Source organism: Zonotrichia leucophrys, chromosome 3, assembly GCF_028769735.1.
Source record: "Zonotrichia leucophrys gambelii isolate GWCS_2022_RI chromosome 3, RI_Zleu_2.0, whole genome shotgun sequence".
In the NCBI taxonomy this organism is placed as follows: domain Eukaryota; kingdom Metazoa; phylum Chordata; class Aves; order Passeriformes; family Passerellidae; genus Zonotrichia; species Zonotrichia leucophrys.
In genome coordinates this window covers 49,438,886-49,457,353 of record NC_088172.1, presented here as the reverse complement: position 1 = coordinate 49,457,353, position 18,468 = coordinate 49,438,886, and the positions used below count along the sequence as shown (strand labels likewise).

Sequence of the window (18,468 nt, the reverse complement as noted above, 5' to 3'; positions counted from 1 at the left end):
TCTCATGTGGGAAGAAATGGGACTCAGAATAACCATGGAGGTAGTGGATTTCTGAGAGAGGCAAGTACAGGGAGTTTCCTTGACTCAGTGGCCCAAAATATACAGCTGGGTTTGTCAAAGGCAGGTCCCAAAAATGAAAAGTGCAGAACACAGAAAACAAAATCAAAGTCATTCCAACGTAATTCTTAGACTTTAACAAGCTGTCTTCCCAACAAGCTAAGTATTACTGTGCCTCCCAGAAGCACACGTGTCAGCATTTGTTTTTTATTTAAAGTGTATAAGAAGAGATCAGTAGTGGAATGTCCCAGTCAGATCTGCCTCATGAATTATACAGGAAAGCTGTGGATTTCTCAAACTGTATTTACCCTGCTTTGATTTGCAGAATTGTGCAATGTCTCTCAAAAGACATTTTCTAGGATCTAAGTTCACTTTGGTGTTTTTTTTTCCTACAGATGCAGTAGAAAAAGGTCTCACTGCTGTTACTGAAAGCTTGATTGCGTCTCTATGTCCAGTCATTACAGACAAATTGATGAAGTCACAGTTTACAGTAGTAGCCAGGATTCATGACAAACTTTTTAAAGTGCTTGATAAATTGATGTATATAATCATACACAACAGAATGCTGCCTATATGCACTATAAATATGTGTATGTGTCATTATAAATTGCATTAGTGTGGACACGTGCATCATATACAACCAAGTCATAATGACAGCCTTCTGTTTTGCCTCTTCCTTAGGTCTGCATTTCCCTTAATTTATCCTGTCACTTGTAACAAGAAAAGCAGATGGAATCTCTAACATGAAAATTTTAATACCTCGCAGAATATATATAGACTTTAAATATTTACTGTGATCATGTTTAAGTATTCTTATCATCTACACAAGGATGTAAACTATTTGAATCTTGCCAATTTTTTAAACCATGATAATTTATCTTGCTCATGAACTTTATAGTCTATTTCTGTGCTGAATGAAAATTGTCTACTTTTATCAGTTTAAAATTTGCCTTCTTTCAATTTCAAGGAAATTGAGAAAAGCTGTTGCTATGACAAAAAACCCCTGATGGTTATTTCTGAGCCACTCCTAGTATAAACTTTGGTCATGTTCCATTTTATACATCTTCTCTGTAACACAAACTTAATCCTTTTCATCTTTCTTCATGTAAGATATTTCCCATACCCCCAATGATTTTCATCACTTATCTCTCTCTGTACCAAGAATAAACTTCACAGACCAACTGTGAATGCTATTCTGTTGTAATAAAATATTGTTTTTATTCAGAGGTAAAACCAATAGATAATAGGCTTTCACTGAGTGCTTCACAGTGGCTTTAGCTACCATGCTCTTGGCAACCATGCTCAAATTTGAACACCTCCTGTCCCAGCTGTGTGGTTCAAGGCAGTTCCCCTCCTTGCAGAGACAGAACTTCCTTTTCTGGCCCTGTATTTGGGTCACTGCAGATGTGAAGCAGTCTGAGAGTCAGCAGGGAGGCAGCAGGGTGACAGGAGAATTTGGGATTGAAACCAAAGTGTTACAGAAAGTATAGATTCACCTAAAGCCACTGAAATATTTTATTTCTTATTGTAACAGGAAGTTTACATACTTGTGAGGAACACAAATGTGGTCGACTTGGCTGTGTTAGGTTTATGGTTGGATTGGACTCAATAATTGTAAAGGTCTTTTCAAGTTTTAATGATTCTATGTTAAACTATACAAATAGGTCACTTTTAAAGACTGAATTGCCAATGCATTACCATTTGCCATCAGCTGCCATCTAACTTAGCTGTTAATAGATCCTGTTGAAACTGTGTAAGGTCTTGACTTAACATAAATCACTCATACGTGAAACTTGTTGTTCTGCACTGATCCATTCCAAAGAAATAATAAATATATTTAACAAGCTCATTCATAGTGTGGAAAATTGGAGACACTTGCTACTTACCATATGTACAAAATGATAATTTATTAATACTCTTTGTTTTCTAACTTTTAAATCAGCTTCTGACTACATGGCATCATTTTAGACAAAAACAGACATGTATTTACTGGCTGCAGTTCTTTTGAGCTAGTCAGATCATTTAGCAGCTGGAAATGTGTTTACTGACCTTGATAATCTATGTTTTAGAACATAACAGCCACACCTGGCAACGTGGTAAAATATCTGGAATTATGCTCTTTTTTTCTTGGACCAGGCCTTGCTTGACTGTGGTTTAAAAGGACAATATGATACTGAAATAGACTGAATGTTTTGTAACTAAGACTACTAAACTACTAAAAAGCTTGGCTTCACTTTAAGAAGAAATAATATCATATGAAAGACTTTCTACTTAGCTAAAATGAAATTATTAAGCATTTTATTAACTGATTCTTACAGTTAAAAAAAAAAAAAACATAGTGCTGGGGCTGGGAGCGCCCAGCAGATTGCTGAATAAAAGAGAATTACCAGAAATGCTGCCACCCAGATTGAGACCAGTGATCTTAGTTCACTTCTTAAGGCACACACCTTAAAGTAATATATAATCTCAGTGGGCAGGAAGGAAATGAATGCCAGAAGTGACCTGGTTAGTCATTCCTCAGTCAGAGCTGCTGGAGCCAGACTGACAAGGTTCACTGATGGTGCTTTAATTGCTGCTGAAGGAATAATATTTAGTTATAGAAGACTGCTTTGCTATCAGACGAATCCTTTTCATGAACCTTGCATTCATGCACAAGTAGCACTAACTGAGGTATAGCTAGGGCTTGAGAACAAAAGCTTATTATTTCTTGGATATCTTTCCCTAGAACATTTACATATGTCTCAGAATTAAGAAAAGGCAAGGAACAATCACAGTGTATTTATGACTCTTTGAAGATACTATGTATAAAATATGAAATAATATGAAGAAATTGTGCTCCTGTAAGAAATTGTTGGTTTTGGGTTCTTTTTTCCTTACGTCTTGTATTATATAACCTATTACACTTTAAATGAAGAAAAATAGCAACATTTCAAGTTCACTGTTAATGCCATGGAAAGACTACATAGTATACCATCTCCTCCATTTGGCTTACCCTTATATTCACCTTTATATTTTACAACTGTTATTTATTTTCCTGTTTTGAACTAATTTTGAAATCTTGAAAACAATGTTACATTTGACTATCAAGAAAATGAAATGAGCATCGTATCTGTGGAGGTCACAGATATGATGCTCATTCACTGAAAATCAAGAGAAGTAATGAAAAAATTCAAACATGAAAAATTTATTATTTGATAAGCAGCTGGTGATTTCTGTAAAAAGCATCAATAAGAAGGATAAAAGAAATATCTTTGCAACACAATGGTTGGGTGTGAGAAACGGGAACTGTCTCTACCTGAAAAAAAAAAAAGCTAAATGTACATGATTAATATTTACTGGAGTTTTTATCATTTGAAGAAGGGGATTGAAGTAATTTCAGAGGCTGGAAAGTGTGTCTTTTCCAAAGTAAAGCTGTTGGAGGCAGACTGGCAGGATGCTCTATAGTTGTAGTGATATAGTGTCTCAAGTTACTGAAGGCTCAGAAAGCAGATGCTGGAATCAGGTTTTGAATTTAGAAGTGTGCTACCCTGGCTGTAGTAATAATGGATGATAGCAAGTCTCCACTTTTGTGTCTTTGACTCATGACAAGAGATTAGGACAGATAAGGATTAGCACAACTACTGTGAAACCTCTGCTGGAGAGAACTTGGGCCACTAAAGGTCAACAGGACACCAGTATTAAGCAGAAATCTTTGTTTCCAATTCTGTTTTAATCCTAGCACCATAAGGAAGTCATTATATAGAGCCTAAACCTGCTCAGCCACATGTGCTTCTCTGTAGAAATTAGTTAGAAATATGCAAATAATATAAGGAAACAATCTGCAACTTTGCATACTATTTGTATATGAACACAAACTTTTGGCTTATGGTTAATACTCCCTGGCAGTGACCAGGAAGGATGTGGCGTGGCAGATAGTGACAATCTTGGCATGTGGGCAAGGACAAGACAATAGTTAGGTGGCAGGTACAGAAGCAGGGCATGTGTATTCGTAGGGATGTGTGGCTGTGTGCTGGGGTGTCAGAGGATACCTGGAGCATGCAGGTGGCTGGAGGGGGACTCGATTCCTGGTATTCTCAAGACTGGGTGAAAAGATGGTAAATAAATTATTGAAGGTCTTAAAGACGAAGACACCTGACTTTAGAAATATTAATGACGTCATCTGCCTAGCAGCTCCCAAGCCCACAGATGAATGCAGGTATCTGGGAAACAACTGGGCTGGCAGATACAGAAACAGATTCTGTCAGAGCTGGAGCTCATGAACTGGGATCTCTATCCCAACCCCCTTTCTCACTAGAGCTTAAGGTCTTGTCTGCTTGTCCTTCCCTGTCTGCCCCAGCAAGAGGAGCAGCTGCAGGGACATTCCTTGGTCATCCAAACCCTTGGCAGTGCAATGCCCCTGCAAGCTGAAACTCGGCATTAGGAAGTGTCACAGCAATGTGCCAGGGTAGTCAGACCCCATCGAGGCTCCACGGGGCCTAATGCTTTGACATTTTGCTTCTTAACACTGCCAACAGCAATGCTAATTATTACAGCTTGCATTTGCCCACAGCAGCTCATTTAAGCCTGGCCACTAGTCAGTGCCTGGATTGCAATGGCTGCTCGTCACCAGAAAGCCAGGTCACCTGGAGCTGTTTCAGATCCAGGACTGAGAAAGGCCTTGTACTTAAAACCTTGCTCCTGTGGTGCTACACAGATCACAGACACTTCAAGTGCGTTAAATAAGTGAATTTAGGCCTATACAGAATGCTCCCTTTTCATCAATGATGCAACTGTTTTTGAACAAGCTTTAAAACACTTGCTACATGAGTGCATGTAAAACTTCCCATTTTTGTCTTGAATCAAACACTGACGGAAAATGGGCCATCTCCTATCTCGATTTTCCTTATAACTCACATTACTAAGCAGACAGCTACTACAGACAGACTCAATGCTGCTAGACCCTGCAGAATCACAGCGATCTTTATTCAGGCTGGAAGAGGCACCAAACTGGGGCAGGTCTCCCCCAGGGCACCCCCGCTCAGCCCCAGGTGCCCCCCGTCCCAGCCGTCACTCGCGGTTGCCCCGCCGGGCCCGGCGCCCCCTCCCGCTCCCCCCGGGCCGCCTCAGCCGGGCCCGCCGCGAGGGCGGGGAGCGAGCGCCTCCGGGAGCCGCCCCCGGCCCCGCACGGCCCGAGCCAGGCGGGCCGGGCAGTGCGCACGCGCACCAGCGCACGAGGGAGGAAGCGGCGCCCTGCGCGCCTGCGCAAGAGGGGATTCCGCCAGGCTCCGCCGTACTTCAACATGGCGACCTAGGCCGGCCGCGCCAGCGTCACCGCGGGCGGGCGAGCGAGGCCGCCGCCGCCGCTGTCGCCGTCATGTCCCGCCACAGGAACGTCCGAGGATATAACTACGACGAAGGTAGCGGTGACAGCGAGCAGGTGCTAGTGGCAGAGCTGCGGAGCCCGCCGCAGCTGCCGGTCCCTCCGCGCTCCCCGGCCCGTGCCCCTGCCATGGGCCGGCCGGTGACCGCGGGCAGGAGGGTGTGGCGGGGCTCGCCCGGCGGTAGGGGAGGGCCTGGGGGGCTGTCTGGGGCGGTGGGAGGGGAAAAGCCGCCCCCTCACCTCCCCTCGGCGGGGGTTGGACGGGGCTCCGGGCGAGGCCTCTCCCCGCCCCGTTCCCGGCCCGTTTCCCGCCCGGGTGGGGAGGGTCGGGCACACGTGGCCGCTCTGCCGTGCGGGACCTCTCGCTGCTGCTGCCGGGGGCTCCCGGGAGCTTCCACACGGGGAGAGCGTGCCCTTGGAACGGGGTTCCAGCCACAGCTGCATTGCCTTAGCTGCCCAAATTGACTCCGCTTTGTAGTAGTGGCGCTGACTTGAAAAAAGCCTCAGTATGGTTGAATCCGTCCATCTTTAGTCTTGAAAAACTTAAAAATTTGTATTCACGGCCCAACTCTAGCAAAGTGTTGCTGATGTTAATAGGTAGGAGTTAGCAGCTGTTACTTGAGGAAGAAATGTAATTCTTAACGATGGAGTTGTGCATTTAGGGATTTATCTCTTTTTCAGGCACCTGTCTCATTTTACTTACGCTTCTTGAGTGGAATGAAGGAGTTCTTCCATAAGAACTTGGCTTGTGCCTGCAGTACTGCAGCTTTCTTTGTGCTCTGGGCCCATTAACTTACACAAACCATAAATCAGAGTAATTTTTTTTTTCCTTGAAAGTCTTTATTTTTGTTGGCTTGGGTTATGGAGAAATGGACACACTTCCTATTCATATTAAAGAGCCCTTTTGTGAGAGCAGCAATTTTGTTGCTTCACTTTGTCAGATTATTAAAAAAATGGAAGAAATGCTTCAGCCTGCCCCTGGTCTTCTGTTGAGTAAACAGACTACACGGTTTTTATGTATTATAGTACCACAAATTGGGTCTTGCACTCTGATACTGGAATTTCTTGGAAGTTGTAATTTCATGTGAGCTGTGCTGGCTGTGTGTTCCCACCTTGAAGTTTCTGCTAGTGTAAATTTATCTAATATAGGCAAAATCCAGAACTAGATTGGGAATTTTATTGCTTGATTTTTTTCATCCTCTAGAGACCGTTTTTCATAACAGATTGGTTGAAATGGTGATTTCAGCTGAGTCGCTGGCTTTTGAGAAGTTGAGTGTGCACTGCATAGTTAATTTCAGTGTTGATACACTCATCAGACTCTTGTAATAAGTTTGCTGAGATAGTCAGTAATTTGCTGTAGCTATTAAGTTCCTTTTTGCTATTGGAAGCATGACTGTGAGGTTATGTATCAGGTCTTTACCCTTGTACCACGTTTATTCTCTAGTGACACAGAATCATTTATGGCCCAAATGAAATAGACTTTGTGTCTTCTTCTCTATTAAATGCAGTATGGTTTTTTTTTATGCTGCATGTGGTTCTGTAATCCCAAATATGAGTCGCATTTCTAAGCTAAATATTTAGCTTAGTATTTTTTGGTTTCCTTTCATTGGCAGACTTCTGATGCCTTAGGTCTTCTGGCCTTTATTTGACCATGTCCATTTTTCCCCCCTCTCCTTTCTGAGATATTGTGATCATGACCAAATGTGATATTCCATCTGCAAATATCTTGACAATACAGCTGGAATACTTCTAGAGAGTAGCTTCTACTGTGTTCTCTGTAATTTATGTAAATTTTAAATTCTAATTTTTATGGTCAGTGCATGCTGTGATCTGTCTTTTACAGCAATAAAGAGTAGATGTTACATGTGAAGCTGCCAAGTGCAGTAGTGTCTTTAATAATAGTTTGTTACTTTTTTCATGTATTTCATTATTACTTAGTGAAAATTACACTATTTTTTAATATTGGCATAATACTGGGATTCGTTTTTGGAGACAAAGGTGCATAACTTACTCTTTGTATTTCTTGATGCCTTTTTTTTTTTCTGAGGAAAGAATATTTTTATCGTTAAGTAACTGTTTAAGATACTTGTGTTTTACCTGAAACAATGTTGTATATTCAAAGGGAATTGTGAATTGATTTTTTTTGCCTTGCTGAACTTCATTTGAAAGGTGGATGGGTGTGAGCATAAAATAGAGAAGAAAGGTGAGAAATGCATAGGAATGCAGTAGAAATGCTGGTCCTGAGTTATTGAAATAGAAATTGTAATTGAACTGCCTGTCTGGGGTGAAGACTGAGAGGTCAAGCAAAAATATCAGGAGAAATGCCATAGGCAAAGATTTGTGGAATGTAGAAAGTTAGACTTAGTCTTTGAGGGCCAAGGAGCGGCTGAAGGAGGAGGTGTGAAGTATGGTAGCTCTTGGAAATTTTCAGCCTAATGAATAGACTATTAAATGTTAAATTGTATTATTGTAAGAAAATGCTGTTATTGGCACTTGGAAGGTTATTTCTCTCCTAGGTAAGTAGACAGAACCTCAGTCAAATACAGGAAATGCATTATTTCATAAAACCTTGTGCAAAATGTATGCTTTGAATTGTAGTATTATTTAGAAATTGTGCAGATTAATCTTGTTGTTTTTGCTTCATAGACTTTGAAGATGATGATGTGTACGGCCAATCAGTAGAAGATGATTATTGCATTTCTCCTTCAACAGGTTAGTTCAAATAATTATCAAGTATTGTTCATTGATACCTGTTCTGATATATATTTCTGAATGAAAACAAAGTTTAAAAGCTAGTGACACTTTTGAAAAGTGCCAAGTGGCCATAATCCTGTTACAGTCAGTTATGCAGTGTTAGGCATTGGACATTTGAAAGTCTCATTAGACAACTGGCCACATCTTGAGTCCTACATATGTGTTATCCTAGATGGTTGGAATGTAGTTGTCAATGTAAAAATCTGCTCTGTGGGAATGTGTTGATCATCTTGAAACACTTGGTGAGTTTTCCTGTGGTTAGTAGGATCTACCTGGGCTTAACAGTTGTTATTGTGCACCTGGTAGTTGGTGTCTTGTACACACCTTTGAGTACATGTGGGACAGACAGGGAGTCCCATTGTGGGTTGCAGTGCTGTTCATCCCATGCAAGATCACGTGGAGCTAATCAGCCTTCCAGCATTTGCAGGGTTGCAAAGTAGGTTTAAAAGCAGCAAAGGCTGTGTGCTCAGGTGAGGCATAATTGGAGTGGCTCAGCCCGGCTCAGCCTGGCTGAATGAGCCTGGCTGTAGAACCATCAAGTTGTATTCTCCAGTCAAGTCTCTGGCAAGATCATCAGTTTAGGATTTCCCCAGATTTGGTGGCAGTGCTTCTAGAGCTGAATGGGCCTGGAAATAGTACAGCGGGTGTTGACATGAAGCTGTGCTGCTGCAGGTGACTGGTTTGGATCTAATCCACCGTGACTGTGATGTAGTGTGTGACCTCTGGCCGCAGGAACTTAAGATAATTCGGTCTTCTTGAGATAAACTCTGGTCCTCTCCCATGCTGTTGATTTCAGTGATGAAAATGTGCAATGTGTACCTTTTGCTCAAGTAGAGACTGATAAATGGCAGAATCAATTCCTGGCTGTGCACAGTAATTTTCCTAAGAACTCTTTGTGTGGAAGCTTCAACTATAAGATAATCTGATGTAGATTGTGTAGCAGTCTTAATAGTTGCTTCAGTTTTGGCAATTGAATATGAAGTGGTATGTATGCATTTGGGAATCAGCTGCTAGAAGTTGCTACTTCTGGATATACACCTGCTTTCTGTGTGGATTTCAGAGCTGGGGAGAATATTACATGGCTTATGGCAATTTGTTTACATTATGCTTTGCACATTTCTGAGAAAGTATAATGACTGGGGCTCTTGTTCAGCAAGGAGTTTTAGCTGTATATGGCTTAATGTTGCTAAATCAGAGTTGAAACCATGCACTTGTTTAAAGTTTTTTGTGAATATGTGTTTTTACTCATGGGCTGTATTTTTAATGAAATTCCAAGAAAGAAAGAATGTGTTCAACTCCATTCAATTCTTATCAGCAATTTAACAGTCACATATTATAATCACATACTTTAAAAGCCATGCTCATTTCATGCTAACTTTTTAAAATTCAAACTGAAAGTGGTTGAAAATTCAAATCAAAAATGGTGTAAGGTTCTGAAGACATTAGGGCATAGATTTGTATAGAAAATACTGTTTCTCAAACCTGGAGTATAATCTTTTTTGTAATGCTGAACCTTGCAGAATTACTTCATTCCATTCATACACGGATATTGTCCAGCCTGTAGTTTCACTGTGATGGCAACTTGTTTATATTCTAGCATGAGCTGTTGTATGCTCTGTGCAGTCCTCAGTTAGTAGTTATTACACAGTAGTGTCTCACCACCCCCTTGAAACCACTGCAACAGTCCAACATCCTAACTTATTTTACCTTTAGTTATGTTTTGCTTTTAAAGGAGGAAAAAAATTAACTTCTTTTTTTATTACTTTGTTTTTTACCTAATGCAGCAGCTCAGTTTATTTACTCCAGACGAGACAAACCAGCCACATTTGCTGAGCCATTAGATGAAGAATATGGCTGTGAAGGTACTGATGCTGCTGCTGATGGTTTTACACCCACTCATCAGTTGACTGAAGTTGATAGAGGTAATTATAGAAAACAGCTATCAGAATAATCTCTTACAAGAGTTAAAGATTTACTAGAGTAGCCTTAAATTAATGTTTCTTACTTGACTGACATTGCTCAAAATTTTGGAATCTTGTTATAAAACAGTACCCTTCAGGGAGCTACCTTCAGTGATCGTTCTTCAAGTTCATAACTACCTTTTGTGTACTACTTGTAACTTGGTTGCATACACTGAAATGTGTTCTTAGTTTCTTACTAGAAATAATGAGATTTTATGTGGAGACATTAGAACAGCTGTACTGACCACTCAAATCTTCACTCTTGAATATTATAAACTGAGTATTAGTAGTAAAATGATTTCTTTTTGCTTTGTATTTCAAATTATAGCGATTAGCAGTATTTAAGGGGTTTTCGAAGTCTCTAATTTCCTTGAAAGAATAGCCAGTATTCTGGTACAATCTTTTCTTACTCTTACCTTTTGAGTTTGTGAGACTTTTGTTTCCATTCAGTCTTGCAGCCATGAGTTCCAGGTTACAAGCTGAGTTCTGAACTGAGTGGCTGGGGAAAAAATACTTGCTTGTGTTTTTTAAACTTGCTGCCTGATTGCCTAATTACTTGCTTTATGAAAAAGATTCACAAGTCTCTTTCCTAAGTATTAATAGTTAGTACAGTTTTTAATGTTTTTAAAATAATCAGGATTGTTTTTTAAATGTTCAAAAGATCAGACTAAAGTGTGTTGAAATTTGGTACTTTAAAAAGTTGCAGAAAATTCAGAACAGTGAATTAGAACGAATTTGGATTCCATGTCAAGTAAATTCATAGAAGTTAAGCTAATGCTTAGAGATATGGTTAAATATCATTGGGGAGTTATACATGTTTTTACAGCAGGAAATAAAGCTGTGGAGGGCAGTTTGAAAGGATGAGCCAGTACAGTGATACATGTGATCTAGACAATGCAGTCCTCTGGCTTTGCAGAATGCTCTTGACAGACTCAGTTAAGACCTGGTATTGGAGCAGGAAGGAAAGTAACATTTTGGACTAAAAAAAGAGAGAAAAGAAACCTCAAAATATCCACTTTACTGTGAAAACAGCAGCGGTCTCACTAGACCTGTTATGTTTGATACAGTACGTAGTGTTGGCCATTAATACAAAATTGTTGATGTAGCCAGGGTGGCTGCAAAGACTTTCACAAGGTTGTTCTTGTTGGGTATTAGATAGTAGAATGGCAACCAGCGCATTATGCAGGGCTCTACCCACACTTGTTTTGCAGGGCAAATGTCTGGGGAAGATTCACTTGCTATGTGAATTACAGGTAAAGGGTGATAATATAAATAACCTCATGGAGGTAGGAATTCTGCAGCATTGAATTCCCAAACTTCTTTAAACATCTTCCAGGAAGTGTTCAAATAAAAATATGTGCCTGTCTTCCTGTTCTTCAGTTCCTGTTTTCTAAAATCTGAACTGGCAGAAACCAGGATTTCAGGAAGATTTTCTTCTGCTCTTTAGTGTTTGTATGTCTTCCAGTGAGTGGCAAACTGGTTGAATTTTCAGTCTCTTATTGTGCAGCAAGTATCTTAGTAAAGGCTTGTAGTAGTTGCAGAAATATACTCCAAAGAAAATTGATTTTATCAGCCAAAAATATATTACAGTTTCAGGAAAGGTAAAGGTTACCGGTAGTTTGAAACCTGGCGTGTTGATCCAGGTTTTCAGTTGTTAAGGCCTGAGGACCCTGAAAATGCTGTTTTACTTTGGGTGTTAATTGTAGCATCTGTAAGCACTTAAAATGTGCTGTTCGGTGGGATTATATGTTGATTTACTGTATTGCTTTGGATGATTTTAAGGTGATTATTTGTATTTCTTCCCTGCAATTAAGATAGTTATTTTACAACATCAACATATTTCAGTACTGCGACTTTCTAGATTAATAAATAGTCAATAATATATTATTTATTAAAATATCTGAAGTAGGTCAAATATTCTGCAGGGTGTGGAAACAAAGTCTATCAGGGCAGTAAATGAGATTGAAATTAATTTCTGAAGGTTTTAAGCCTTATTGTAATATTTTTCCTTCTGTTTGCTAATCAGAAGTGTGGTGCTAGTGGTTAGGTCACTGGAGACATATTTTTGGGCAGCTTATAACAGTAATGTGTTTCTTTCAGCCCGTCTTAATTCATGCCTTGATCAAATGAGAGAAGTTTTGGCAGAGTCCATACCAGAACAAACAATGGTGCAAGCAGTCCTGGATGCTAAATTTGATGTACAGAAGGCTTTGGATCTTGTGCTTTCACAAGGCAGTAAGCAAAATGTGAAGACCAAGAATAAGGATGCTGTGATTTTAGCAAAGACTACAAAAGGTATACTTATATTTAATTGCTTATATTCAAGGTGATTCATTTCTATCTACAGTTTAATTTGGACTTTACAAACTGTGAAGACACTTACCATTGCAATAGTCATTTCTTGGAAAATGAAAGAAGACTGACTTACTATATGTGTGTTCTAAAACGTTTCAAGGAAAGAGCTTTTCTTGAGTGAGAAGTCAAAGTAACACTTCAGTGTCAGTTTAAATTCAAGCTGGGACCATCTGCAGTTCATGATAGATTTCTCATTTATAATATATGACTTAACTGAAATAATGCATGTCTTTAAATTTGGAAAGCATCTTTAAATTTCTAGTGCTTCTGTTACTTATTCGGTAAACTGACATCTCCCATCCCTAGTATCTCCCTTTTTGGGTAGTGTCTATTAAGTAGCTTTTTTATTCTGATTTGTACTTAAATATTTGTAGTCTTTACTGGCATTCTCTGCTGATTCTTAAAGTTCTTTATGTATTTCAGTAGATACCTGTGATTTACATGTAGAACGTTCCTTACCTTTGGATGACACTTAGTAATTAAATGCCTTTTCATGTTTCTTGATTTTTTTTTTTTTGTTGCTGCTGTCAACTTTTAAAAAATGGGATATTTCCTTGTGACTGGACTTCCATCTGAAAATTATTGGCTATTGTAAGGTAAGGAGACTTACATTGTTGTCCAGAAATGTGTGTTGATACAGACAGTTTCTCTTGTGCAGTAGACAGTTTTGCTGACAACACCAACAAACTTGGGTTTGGAAACTTGGCAGACAAAAGTGATTCGGTTCTTTATTCTTTAACTACAAATTTTGAAAAATCCAATATACCTTCATGTGGAAGGAAAGGATTGAAATCCTCTTCACCTGTTCTGTCATCTGTTTTCAGTGATGATTTGTGTAAAGGATCATTTTGTGCCCCTGTGAATAAACAAGCAGAGAAGCAACTAGCAGAAACTGCTAATGCAGTAAGTTTGGTTCCTGACAGTCAAGATGTTTACTCTAGGATAGGAAATAACCCATTGAAGTACAAGGAAACACAGGACTTGAAATCCTTGCTGATGCAGAATGTGGTTTGTGATCCTCTGAGTCCTGAACACAGCATTCCTCTTTTTTCCTCAAAAACTTCTGATTGTAACAGTAGTGCAAGTTTTTATTGTCCTCCGTGTTTAGGAAGTGCTTTAGGAAACTTGACTCTTGATAATGAAGTCAGTCATACTATAAATAAAAAGAATGAACTTCTTGAAAATTTTTCTTCACTTGCACAAAGTAGAAAGCAAGAAAGCCTCTCTTCAGACATGGCTGCTTTGCCAGTGTTAAGATCTGGAAGTACATCATTGGCTGACTTGCTTCAGGAGCACCAGGAAAGCAGTGCTAGCCACTGTTACTCTTTGGCTGATCTTTTCACCCAGTCAACAGCGAGTCTCACTGATAGGAAGTTGGGAACTTCATCATTATCACAACTAGTAAGTCAACCCCAAACTTCAGGTGGGATGCCAGAGCTAACAGGATCTTTGTCTTCTCTAGCCCTTTCTGAAGTTTGTCCAGTAAAGGAGATTGAGAATTTATCACTCTCGGATTTAATAGCAGAGACTATTGAAATAGATAAAACTCAGCAAAGGACGGACTTGCCCATGCACAATGTAATTGAGTCGAGGCCCTCCCAAGGAACCAACATTGATTTAAGTGTCCTTGTAAAAAGTGCAGGTGTATCTACAGAGAAAAGTGTGGCAGGGCAGTCAAATACCTTAAGTCCTGAAATGAAACTTGTAAAAGAAAAACAAGGAAAAGGTTCTGGTTTTGCCAAAGCAAACAGAAAACCCAAGAAAGGGCATGGTGGTCTTAAGAGGCAGGATTTGTCCCTTTCATGGATCAAGGCGCTGCGTGCAAGACCTTCAGCTTTTGCTTTAACCCTGTGCCTCCGTTATCCTCCCAAAGGGTATAAGCGGCGCACAGTTGGGCTGCACAAAACTTTCCTATACAGTAGACAAGTACAAGATGTAAAACCCAAGGAAACTGCTCCTACAATAGCCATAACACCGTTTGACTTCAAAACAGCATCTCCTGATGATATTGTGAAAGCTAACCAAAGAAAAGCTTTTACAAGACAGTAATGAGAAAAAAAAGGCATCAGTGTTATTGAATTGTATTTAAAGAATCAATATAGGACCTATTTATGATCCAGAGTTGATTTTTTTTATTTTTTTAATGGACATATTACAGTTCTTGCTGATAGGTAGAAATTTGTATGCGAACTTTTAAAGTGCTGCACTGAATATCCTAATTTTTGCATAATTTTCACTGACAGTTTAACATTTTTAACTTTTAGAAAGTCTTGAACTCTACTATACAGATGCATATACAAAATTCTGTAAACACCATTAGTCTTCTTGAAATACCACTTTAGGTGTTGAAGATACAGTTCGTTGGGAAGAACAGTGAATTATTATTTTGTAAAGTAATTTACTTTTGCTATATGGTGTATAGTTTGGGGAGCAGAAACCTCAGTTTATATTACTACTGTTTTATTAAATGTTCTTAAAGTTAGATTTTCTGATAAAGGTATGTTGTTAAAGTGCCAGTCTTGTAATGGATGTTTCCAGTTAATGTCATTATTCTATCTTTATACTGATCACACTATTACAACAGAAATGCCTTTAGTTTTTAAAAGCCTCAAGGACCTCAGGTTTTGACAGTTCTGGTTGTGGTAGTACATGTGTAGTTTTTGATAGGACCAAATTTGTAGGGGAGCAAGCAATTAAATTGTTGCGCCCCGTGACTCCAGTTAGCTATCAAAATGTGATATCCAGCATTTTAAACCAGCAATTTTATAGATATGTACATGCTGCATGTATTTTGTAAGAAGGTTCCCTAGGATTCTATTGTTTATTCTCAAGCCTTTTAGAGAGGTGCTGAAGTTTCAGTACTTTCAACTGTAGCATGAGAGTCTTTGCTTAATGGAAAAAAAAATAAGGCAAAGCCTAAGTGCTGTTTGTGTCTGCCTCTTGTCTTTCTTGATGAAAACTTCCTTCAGAAATGGAAATGCATTCTCTTCTGCTGTTTGTACACACTGCTGTTACTTTGAATCTTTAGATGAAAGATCCAAATCAGAACATTCTGGAATTGCTATGGTGCCCTATTATTCAAATTAGTAGCTGCATGTATGTTTTAACTTTGCTTTTAGCACACATTATGACATCTGATATATTTCCAGTGTCATTGCCAGTATTTTAAATTCAGAACAGCAATAAGTTCAATAGAGATACTGCTGCAACTCGAAAAATGTGTGTTCATAAACTTATGCTAAACTTGGCAGCTAGTATGAAACAGTAGATATGACTTTCATCTAGTTTTAACCTAATTTTTTTGAGCATGTTCGGTCAAAAAAAAGGACAAAACTTTAAGGTTTATTCCTGACTTCAGATTGCACTATGATTTTGTTTCTAAATAAAATAAAACAACATGTTCCAGTTCTCTCAGGTACAAATTTAATGGTCTGTATATTTTGCCTGTTTGTCTAGTTGCTGCATCTGTCACTTAGGACTAAGACCAGTGTGATCTTTGACCTTGTGAATGAAATTAATGTTTCTTACCCTAATTAATAAAAGTTTTATATAATGACAGTGCTGCAGTGTTTATGTTCCAATTGATGTGTTAATATATCCGAACCTATTTGGAGTTCCTTTAAAGGATTAAATAATACAATCCAGTGTATATACTATGATCTGATAAGTTCATTAACAGGAGCATAATTGATTTCCTGAGAAGACTTTCTATAGAATCTGGTGGATACTGATTGTACTACTGATTGTTTTCTTGATTAGTCATAATAGCAAATTCTACTGTGTCAAAAATATGAAGTGCTTTTCAGTGAGCTCTTTCTCTGCAGTTAATCCAAGCTTTAACTTCCCCATGCTTAAAAATCCAAGTCTGTTTTTCCTACTGACCAAAGGGTCCTGTTAGCAGAGTTTGTAGTTAAAGCTCACTTTTCCCAAAATTGTGTGTATTTTTCTAGCAGAGTAATTCTAATTTTTCAACATAAAATATGAGTGCAAAGTTTGGCATTGTCATGCCTGTTATATTTGTAGGTGGTTTTACTTTACTGTGTTTCAAATGCTCCAGAAGACTTCATTAATGTCAATAGAGATTTCTAATATATGTGGGTCTTTTAAAGTTGAACAGCTTTGCTTTCCCTTTTAAATATTTTCTTATTTTCTCTGTCTACCTCTGGTGCTGGTCTGTTTTCTCATTCCCCTGGCTGCCCTTATTTGCATAAAACTCCTTAGCATTTGTTATCATTTTAGAGCATGAACTGGACATACAACTAAGTGTAAGTTCTGTGGATACCATTGGAACAAGTGGTGGGGGGCAAAAAGAACATCAGCATTGTATATTTATCATGGATCTTACTGTGGGATTGTTACCTTAGTAAACAACTTTGGATCTTGTTAGGCACCTAGATTTTAATATATAATTATTTTTTCATTGGCATTTGACTCTGGTGTTAGTAGTCATGAAGTAGCAGTATGTGCTATTCAGTGTGTAAACAGTAGGGGAGGGATTTTTCCTCAGTTTGCAATCCTGAATCCTGAAGTGAACCTTGAATTGATACAGACCTGCAGGCTAAACATTGGAGAAGGTACTTAAGTGGTGGATTAACCTGAATTCCAATTCATTTTCAGCAGAGATTTATTTTCATGCCTAGACAATTTTATAGTTTTGTTTTTCTAAGCAAAAAGTATTGTGTCACTATATTTATTTTTTAAATTAAACAGGTATTTTAATAATTTCCTTAATTATTCCTTTAATTATTTACTGAGAATGAGGTATATGGTATCAAGGACAAGTTTGTGTTGGAATACTGCATGATATGGTATGGGGCATTTTTGTGTAACAGCTGTGTTTGGCCTTTGCACTGAAGGGTTTGTGCCTAATGAATATTAGAATTCTAGTACAGTAATTTTGCTGTTTTATGCTTGACATGGTGAGTTTATTTTCTTAATTTATGTATATAATTCCCCTCCCTCATTTTGCAGCTACTGTCTTGGCTAATATGGGTTAATTGTGTTACTTGTTTTGGAATTCACATATTAACATTGCAAAATACTTGTCTGTGTTTGCATATAAACAGAAAAAGGTAATATTAAACTGCATAGAGGTACTCCTAAGGCATTTAGTACATCAAATCTACTTTGTGCATAATTTTTAAATGGCTACTGACTATTTTTAATACAAAATTGACTTCTGGATGTTGCTTTATGTATGTAAATAAAATGCATATTATTAAAGGACTGAGATAATTATGATTTCTTGTTAACTTACCTGATAGAAATAGAATTGAATGTTCTGTAATGTTTATGTCTGTTGTGGAAACAGGCTTCAGTTCTTGTCCGGGTTTGCATGGGCATTCTTTGCACAGAAGATTCCTTTGGAGAAAATAAGGCAAAATCTATTTGGACAGTTCTCAAGATCTTAAGTTTCACGTGCAGCAAACTGCTTGAATTTCTAGAACTGCTGAACAACAGTATTTCAAAGTGTTATTTTTAAGACACTAATTGGTGCAGGGGCAATTGCAGTCTTCTGTTTTCTCCTGTTTCCTTACTGTGCCATACAGAAACATTTTTCTGTAATCAACAGTTTGTGAAAATCTGCACTTAGGCAAACTAGTACTGCAAAAATGACTATCTGGACAATAGATCTGTATGAATATTGGATACAGCTTGTCTTTTTATGAAGCATATGTACTTTATTACAGTGCCATTGTACAAGGACAGTAGTTCATTCACGAGCTAGGGTTGTACAGACACTCAGTCACATATTTTTCAAATCTGAAGTACCTAACTTCTCAGATTTTTAGAATGCTTTTGTATTAGGTTTGATTACGGATCAGTATTTCAAGAAAATATTTAACCCTGTTGTAATTCATGTAGTAAGCTTCCTAAAGTGCTGAAAAGGGATGAATTGAGTTTTTGAGGTTATCTTACTTTTTTTTTTCTTTCATTTTGTTGAAATGTAGACAGCTAATGAACTTAGATTTGATGTTCAAG

General features: G+C 38.4%; 1 protein-coding gene across 4 annotated transcripts in view; it reads left to right on the top strand.

Moving 5' to 3' along the window:
- Positions 1-5,285: 5,285 nt before the first annotated feature.
- HBS1L (HBS1 like translational GTPase) overlaps positions 5,286-18,468 on the top strand; it is a 59,008-nt gene continuing 45,825 nt past the window's right edge. The window contains exons 1-5 of one of the 4 annotated variants that reach the window (XM_064708106.1): positions 5,286-5,453; positions 8,063-8,128; positions 9,955-10,092; positions 12,232-12,426; positions 13,088-14,662. In XM_064708106.1, the coding sequence (XP_064564176.1) occupies positions 5,411-5,453; positions 8,063-8,128; positions 9,955-10,092; positions 12,232-12,426; positions 13,088-14,535 (1,890 nt within the window). In that variant the 5' untranslated portion in view covers positions 5,286-5,410 and the 3' untranslated portion in view covers positions 14,536-14,662. Of the gene's footprint in view, positions 5,474-5,883; positions 6,014-8,062; positions 8,129-9,954; positions 10,093-12,231; positions 12,427-13,087; positions 14,663-18,468 lie in introns of those variants that run through there. The other 3 variants (XM_064708109.1, XM_064708108.1, XM_064708105.1) reach the window with 3 other exon arrangements.